Raw genomic sequence first — 9,334 nt, 5'->3', positions numbered from 1 at the left:
CGAATGCGATTATTTGCGATTGTGTTATTTTTCTTATGTTACGGGTCATCGACTTGTATGACGGTCCACTTGAAACAACTCGTTCGAATTAAAAACAGGCAATTTTAATAACAAATTTGGTTGGATGCACCAATGCGCAATTTACTGTAGCATGAATAATTAAAACAGTGAGATAATTAATGCGTTATTATTCGTATCGAATAACAGTAACTCGTAGTATTAATTATCTTACTGTTTTAATTACTCATGCTCTCGTAAATTTATACGAGAAACCTCTAATATTGCGTATCCAACCGAATTTATTATAAAAGGTTCATCAAATGTTGATTTGTACGGTAAGGAGATACGATGATACTCGTAAAGTAACGAGTCTGATATATTTTTCTTTCACAAAAAGATTTTTATTAAAAAACTGGTATTTGGTAAATAAAATCTGTTTCTTCCTCTGCGTACAGCGCGTATCGTATAATTATATATAATAGTAAATACAATTTTTAATGAGATAATCGGATATCGTCTAAATTTGTCAAGCATCGCTCGGGCAAGGGACGCGTTAATATCTTCGAGGGGAGGGAAGAGGAGAAAGATATACAGGGATCGTCGCCCTCGCCCGGGTTTGTCTATATATCTCGATGACGAAATTACAAATTAAAAATTATTACACCTATGATTATCCGCAGAGCGTGCAATGCCTCGTGGGACCGTCGCCAACTCTTGTTACTGACTCCTAGATACACAGTACTTCGCATCCGCGTCGTTCTTCAACTACCAACGACACGCCTTTATTATCGTTTACATCCGTTTACATACTCGCGGGTGTGACTTATCGACTTAAGAAGAACAGAGGTCACATCATCGCGCTATATCTTTATATTTAGCCGAATAAAAATGATCTCTCTAATCAATCTAGAAAGAAACAGCGCCTCGCTTTAATGTCGCATTAGTGCTAAAAAACGCTATAATATTCGCTACGCTATTATCGCACCGCAGAATGAAAATCGCTTGCGAAATTCTGACAAGTCGCTATAACAACGAAAACTCATACAAGTACACAAGTGATTACGCGATATGTCGCGTCGCGTAGAAGCGAGAATAGCGAAAGGTGATCTCGCGAAACGAGGATTCAATTCCGAGATATCGATGTCTCGAAGCGGGGGAGAGGAGATGCTTATGTTTTATTCATAGCGTATTTTTTTTTTGTTTTTATTTTCTCTTCTACTCGCAGGCTTCTCCTTCACATCACGGCAGTGGCAGTTTGTTTTGTAAACTCAAGAGGGAAAATATACTAACATTTGTGCTCTTCACTCGAAAGAATTTCTAAGAAAATAGTTTGCTTTCGTCTTGTGTGGTAATGGCGTAATATTTAAATGCATTTCTTAAATAGTCGCGGAGATGCAAGAGTCGTTTTGCGCAAAATCTCGGAAGCGATGCGCGAGTCCGCGCGTTTCGAGAACCCTCCTGTTATGATCGATCTCTAATCTCGGTGTCTGGCTTTATATTAAATACTAATTATAGATATATTAGTGAATTCTCTTTCGCGTGCTTTAAAATTTAAATCATTTAAAAACTAGACCATAACATCGCTTCCTCAATCGCGTCGAACGACTCGCACATCATCGCGATATGTATATTCACGATTATGCGAGAGGATGTTAGGCTAATCTGTCTTCGATCTAGTATCCTCCTTCATCCTTTTGCAGGACGATCGCATCGGAAAACTGATAAATCCAATATGTCTCTGATAACTATAATTATATTGACAAAAGGGACCGACATATACACATTCGACTCTACAGAGTTCGATATACATATATATCAATGATAAGATACTTCAGCTTTTAATTTTGTGGTGAAAACGAGTATTTTACACATCCGCGATCTTTGTCGAAAAGCTCTGCTCTGTACAAATACATACGCATCTTATCATCTCGAGTAATATGCATCGATGCACCTTATATAACGTATTATAAACACACTTTTGTCCATCAAATTTTCTCACATTCATTCACATCTCGTAGCCGTAAAATAAAAAGAAAAAATATATATATGTCTTGTCGCGTAAAATTTGCGAATTTTCGTTCAAAAATTAGTCGAAGCGCTTTTATTATTTACAAATATCGAGAGATTGAATTGATGCGCGCGAGAAGCATCGCTGAGAAACGTCTAGCGGAAATGAAAGGTTTTCTATTTATTCATTTTGCACATCTCAGTATCACAGCTGATTGTAAATTAACAAGATGAGACTTCGCTTTTCCACTATATCTTCGCAAATTAATCGTTTGAGCATTCGTTGCGTATCAATGCCAAGTACATATTTTAACGATCTGACGTAAGGCAGCAACAATTATCGTTTAAATGAAGAAAATATTTAACGTACTACGTGCGTATGCTAATTGTTGAAAGTAAGTCTCTGTAATATAGTGTATATGTTGCACGCGAAGCGATAAAAGCACGATATGTATTTATATTTAAATAATTTAATATTCTACGAGTGGCAGCTACGTGAATAGGCACGGGAAATGTATATTACAATTAACAGCGAATATCAACTGTTTCATACAACAATCTTAAAAAAAAAGAAAAAAATAGTATCGATGTTCGGTGTAGGAACGATTAATCACTATTACGTCTAAAGTGCTTACGCAATTCTAATAAAGAAAAATTCGCGGCAACATATAAAAGAAAGTTATCTCGTTTTATTTTTAATCTCTAGAAACAATTTCATCATCCACAATTATAAACTGTCAAGATGTAAAATAATGTTTCAATGATTAAATGCAAAAATCCGCGCAAACAAATTCGTAGAAATGTTACACGCAATGCTAATTATGTTACATATCGTGTGCATAAAATATACATTATGTTTTATAAATTAAAAGTTCTCTGACGATAATATAATACAATGACAAACTCTTATAAAAGCATCCAATCTTGTGAAATATTGATAGATTAGTAAATTTGTTTGAATATTTTCTTAATATACATCGTAAAAAATATATAGATAAAACTTAGAATATCTTACATTTATATAGTCCCTTCACACATATATGTATAGTTTTTTATAATTCTGTTTTTATATAATTAAACAAAGCCGAATATTGTCGTTTTATTGGAATTTTGATCTTTATACAAATTTGCGTTTTTATGAAGACACTTTCCATTTTGTAAAATATCATTTCACTATATAATTGATAATATTCATAGTAGAGTTTTTTGAACAATTTTAATCATAATTCGAAGACACATATAGAGAAAAAATATGAGTGATTTTGCAGATAATTTAGAATAAGTTTCAGTGTGTAATAATAATAAAATTTATACGCGTAATATATAAAATCTTTGGAGGATAGATAAGCATTATTTTGAAACATTATGTCGAGAGCGTTAAATTTATAAAAGTATAATTAATTACAAAATTAGAGCAATGTTTGCTAATTTCATAAAAATATCTTGCTCGATAGAAAGATGAGGTAATAAATTGTTAAATGACGATTATTCCTGAAAAATCTAAACAGCAATCGAAAGAACAAATGTCTTTTTATTCTAGAAACTCGACATGGTACAATCCAAGTTTGTTAAGGTTTGAGTCTCAGTTTTAAATGTATGTTTTTACTTTACCAATATAGTCTAATTTACTAAAGGCTATTACTGTACAAAAATAAGATCGTACAAAATATATAAAATAGCATAAAATTTCGTTAATTAATTCGAAACAAGAGAATTCTGCGATTGCGTGTATTTTTATGCAATGCAATATTAATATACGGTTCATATTCGTTCTATGTTAGAATTCAATGGTACTATCTTATTGTTAGATCGTTACAGAACTTGAGCAATCTAATATTGAGCAGTTTATGTAATTGAGAAATTTGTTTTGCAAAAACTGAAAAATAGTAAATGGAGCTATAGCATAGCGGAACATAAATAGTTTATAATATATTAGTATAACTAGTGTCAGAGATCTTATTCGTTAATTATCGCATGTAAATATAATAATGTGCACCATAGGAACTGAACAAAATAAGAATTTATATTTAAATTAATAGAAAAGATTCTAGAAACGGCACGTGAAATATTATTTAAAATCGTTATTGTCGTAATACAATAGGAAAAGAAGTCTCGCGATTTTTTTTTATCATGTGTGGAAGATTCTTTTATTAGAGATATAGATGATAAAATTTTATCCGTAAGAAAAAAGAATTAGCATAATGGAATATTGGACGTGTTATAAAAACTCAAAATATCTCGTAAAATATAAAATCGATATATCTTTCAAGTTCTATGTACACGAGATGTTGATGACAATGACTTCAACATAAAATAGACGTGATAGCAAAAGAAAAAGGAATCGAGTCGTTTATATATTTGCTAAAGTACAAAAAGGAGGAAACAAATATAAACTAATTAATAGCGTCTCGAGCTACTATTGCGCTAAAGTCATCCACCATTTACTTGGAAGATACATATAAATAAATTAAACGCACGCGATCGAGATAAGGAGAGTATTTCTATGCTTCTCGATGTTTAGGATGAATAGTTACTGCTTCAGTCTAAGATCAGCGGAGAAGAATCTTTTAATGATCGGGATCAGGGCGCTTCGCTTAATTTTTGCGACAAACGAAAAATTAGATATCCGTTATACCCGACATTTTTTTCGATTCCCTCTATATCGTTGATGCAGATGTACATTGATTTATTTTTCATGGCCACACCCTTAAATCTTTGCTATATATATTCGAATCGCACATTCATTAAATCGATCAATATACACGGCGACAGGCACACTTTTCTCTCTGCACTTAATAATTACACACAATCTTCAGATACGATTACATATTACCTTAATCCTCAGAGAGATTACTCTAATATATTACAGAACTATCACGCTGTAGTAGGCCTAAAATTAGCGATCGCGATTCGTACGGAGACTCGCGGCCATATAGGAAACATTTCGTGTTAATCTTACGATACTTACATAATACATGGTCTAAGCATTAACTTGTTTATTTCGTTATTACACTAAATACTTCAGAATACGAGCGAGGCTTATTATTACGATACATCGGCCGACCGGCTTATTTGTGTCATTAATCGTGTTTCTTAAATTTCGGGAGAATTCCATTTAATTGTGTGTATACCTTGATTATTTCTCGCCTCTCTTCTGAAAGTTTGCGCACTGAAGCATTTTGCTTTCGAAAAAAGTTCCAACTCTCTCTAAACAAAAACGGGTTATATCTGTATTTTTTAAACAAAATCGTCGCAAGGATAAAAAAAGGCTTAACGTGGTGCAAAGCTTCAAGGTACGCGATCGCAATATATTTTTGATTATTCAACCGAAAGTTGAGACATTACAATTGATATATGATCGGAGCAACGGTATCGGTAAAACGGCAATAAAAATAAATGTCGCCCATCATTTTGGTACGGAAATAAATACTCCCTCCAAAAAAAAAGAGAGCGAGAAACTTATTTGACGACAATGATCTTACAAGATTTGCGCCTTTTGCATATTTTTTTGTTACATTTCTTTAATATACTTCCCGTATTATTTTATATCGTACAATCTGTGCGACATCGCGACCTTTGTCCAACTTTTGTATGATATTGCGTAGAGCTTGTATTAGATACTTGTTATTAGATCACCGGTATTTTAGAGACATTGATGTACAGACTATCTCGAAACTAATGCAATATTTCTTTGAAATTTCATAAGTTTGCGTTTAATTTTTTTTATAAATAATTTTTATTATTGAAACTTGGAAAAAGAGAAAATATTTAAATAAAATAACAAATATGGATAAATATAGATAAAATTTATCTCATTTTAATTAGACAAACAAACTATGTGAATTTTTAATCTGTTTTGTGATTTATTTAGATACGCGAATAATATTGGAAGTATCAAATAATTCCAGAGAAAAATGATTCTCTTTGTTTTAGATTGCGTCAAAAAAAGACATCCACATCGCATATACAAATTCATCAGGGAAATATAAAACGGGAGTATAACATAAAATGGTGCAATAGTTTCAGAGATATCCCGCACATCATTTTATGCTCCGATAAGCCATCGAACCAAAGCGATACACAACGATGCACCAAATGTGCAATGTTATAAAGAACGAAACCACGGATCGCATTAATAAATCTCGAAATAAATTTTCAATACACCTTCAATCGGATAAAAAAAAAACGACAAACAAAATAAACCAATAAAAAGGAAGATGTTTACGGATATGGAACGACATGGAACTTCTATCATTTTGTCTTGTACCTTTAACTTACTGAGAGAGATTACAGGTGTAATATTGGGATTAGCTAATCAGTCTTGTGTTAGAGGCTCGTTATGTCTATAGACTCAACTGCATTGCGTTGCGTTGCTCGTATAATAATTCTTTCTTCTTAGCTCATTCATGTTAGGATTCGTCCGCTATTTATCTAGCGATTGCAATAATGATTACACGGATTCAATCCTTTCGTCCGTCATCAATCTTGTTTCTCACTGGGCTCACTAGGACAGTCTACGTTCTCTCGTCTCTAATCGAAAAGTACGGTGTACGTTTCGGAATTTCGTAATTTATTTCGTGGAGCGACGGCAGAAACGGCGATATCCTGTATATCGACGACATCGCAGACTACTAGTCGCGCTTATTATATGGAGCATAAATAACGTGGACCATCCTATTGCACGAGATATGGAGACTTTCTGATAGACTCATAACTATAAAATTGCACGATGAAGCTTTTTACGAAATATCGAAAAGTGATATCTATATTGAGATGCACTTCTTGGAAGATATTACGAAGGCAATGCGAAAAATTTCATGTGCCAACTCCACGAAATAGTACGTTTCACGTACGTGTACAGACACAAAGTCATACTGTGTCACATATACAAGATACGTTCGAAAAATCTCAAAAAATGAAGTACAATGATCATACAAAGGATATTTTGACAAAGTTAGTTATTACTCTTTTGCAAATTATTTAAATATGATAAAGATCGAAGCGGATAAATAGATTTCTTTTGCATTGTCAAATGTAATCTGTAATTTGATGGACTCTGAAATTTTTCAAACATATAATGCAGTTTTGTCTCATGCTTCTCTGAATCTCTACATTCGCTAGATTATTTAGATATACAGAATGAGAAACGAGAGTAGGACACTGTTCACTCAAAATTAACATTATTAGCATAACATTCTATCATGATAGTTTTAAAAAAAACTTAAATACTATAATATCGATATCAAATATAATATAAATTTAAATACATTAATTATTTTCGTCTAAGATTTTGCATAATTGTAAAAGATTAAAATGTGGTTGTAATAGAGACTACAAATTCACAAACTATACTATAAAATCAATCAACTCGCTTTTGAAAACTACTCTTAACTTGAAAAGATCCTTACTCTCTAATTCTCCTACTATACATCAGAGAAATTGGTGGATTCAGAACTGTTGAATCTTAATTGATACAATAAAACTGATACAAGTCAAAAACATTAAAACGATGTATATAGAAAACATAAATATAATAGAAATTTATAAATTAGAGGAACGCGATGAGAGATATATATTTGCCAAGTCGATACACTCTTATTCTGAATCACCTTTTCTACACTTTCCAACAATAATATCGAATCTGTGTTACTATATGCGAATTCGAAGCCTAAAATCGTACAAAGTGGCGACTAGGCGTAATTCACAAAATTTATAAAATGTGGTCTTTTTGCTGTGAACAAAATGTCGTACCAACACGGTAGTCGACCTAATTGCCACTTTGGTTTATATTACATTTCCCATAAGTTCAGAAAAATAAATTGAGATACTGTACAAATATATATAATTACTTACAGCGGAAATTAGCGTACTTTGCGACTTTGAAAATTAAACAGAAAATCTATAATACAAATAATTAACCTGCTTAATTCTTTGAATATACACTTATTTTGCTAGATAGTTAATGGGGAAAGAGAGAGAGAGAGAGAGAGAGGCTGTCATATGCTTGTTAGCAAATATCATATTATCAAATCGATATATGTCTGCATGTTTCTCAATAGTGCACGGCCCAATTTCAAGAAAAGACAGTTTCTGGCTTTTAAACCGCAACTGTTTGTAACTTCACAATAACGTATCTTTAGAAAGCTAAATCTTTTTATATTAATATACATTACAGCGATAATTTCAAAAAGACAGTATCTGGTATAAATATATTCGCTGCTTATTTCCAACATGCATTGCAGCGTAACAAATATATATATAAATATATGTAATTAACTGTACATGCGTAGCGATATCAATTACATTTAGAGAGACGGAATTAAGACATGGTAACACCCGTATAAGGAAACTTTACTTGTCTGCATTTAGGACCTGTGTGATTCTTAGTTACATATCTAGACGTTTAAAATATAGATTTATAACTTCCGTTAGAGTCTAGAACACACTAGCATCTTTTTCTCGTGTATACAAAACGCTGCTCATAATGCGATTCTCCCAAAATTACGATTCGGTATGCTCATAAATTTGGCACAGACACTGCCTTTTTGTTGGAATACTCATATCGATTCACTCCAAGAATATAATTTCACGTATTTGTCATATGTGATTTGTTGCGCGTTGGATTCTGATAACATCGAAGGATATCATTGAAGCTACGTGGCTGTGTTACCAATGTAACCGTTATTCAACGTTTCCGATTTATTCACATAATCGGTAGTGCACTTGCTCTCTTTCTTGTCACCGTTAATCTGAATGTCCATAACATCCACAGATGGAAATTTTACATGCAACGGAGTAGTAATCTCCCTCTTTTCGATTGCTAACATGGTTTCAGGACTCCGATTTTCGTAATCAGGATCGCCCCGAGACTTGGATAGATTCGGACTATCGAGATAATATCGCTTGACTAAACTTTGCGGACTCCCAGACTTTACTAGGGAGCCTTGACTTACGTTACTGCGGGATGTACTTTGTTTATATATAAAAGGCGAGCTCCTGACTGATTTAAGGCTGCCTTCTACAAAAGGCGAGTTCAACGTATCTTTACTAGATACAAGCGAATCTCCAGAGACGCCGACAAATTCGTCGAACCCAGCTTTAGGTACTTTTGAAGAGTTCATGTCATGGAAATTGGAAGTTTCACCATAAGAATTCGCTCCATATTGTGGACTCAAGTTATTTTTAATACTGCAAGGTTCAAAACTTGCAAAGTCACCAAAATCGTCACGCAATGGCGAATCTTCTCCTCTCTCGATTTCTTCCTCCCGCAAGTTTTGTAAAGTAACCATTTCTAAATCTCTGTTTGAAAAATAAATTACATGTATAA

At 33.0% G+C, this 9,334-nt stretch overlaps 1 protein-coding gene across 3 annotated transcripts in view; it reads right to left on the bottom strand.

Moving 5' to 3' along the window:
• Nucleotides 1-3,518: 3,518 nt before the first annotated feature.
• The window catches only part of Inr-2 (insulin-like receptor-like), a 42,337-nt gene continuing 36,521 nt past the window's right edge, over nucleotides 3,519-9,334 (bottom strand). For all 3 annotated transcript variants that reach the window (XM_083087225.1, XM_083087227.1, XM_083087226.1), the window contains exon 12: nucleotides 3,519-9,306. In XM_083087225.1, coding sequence (XP_082943351.1) covers nucleotides 8,661-9,306 — 646 coding nt within the window. In that variant the 3' untranslated portion in view covers nucleotides 3,519-8,660. The remainder of the gene's footprint in view (nucleotides 9,307-9,334) is intronic.

The sequence above is a fragment of the Camponotus vicinus genome, unplaced genomic scaffold (assembly GCF_025532165.1).
Source record: "Camponotus vicinus isolate PSW18456_S1 unplaced genomic scaffold, iyCamVici1.0 SCAF_13, whole genome shotgun sequence".
Lineage (NCBI taxonomy): Eukaryota > Metazoa > Arthropoda > Insecta > Hymenoptera > Formicidae > Camponotus > Camponotus vicinus.
Note: the sequence above shows the minus strand (reverse complement) of the source record. Positions and strands in the feature narration are given on the sequence as shown.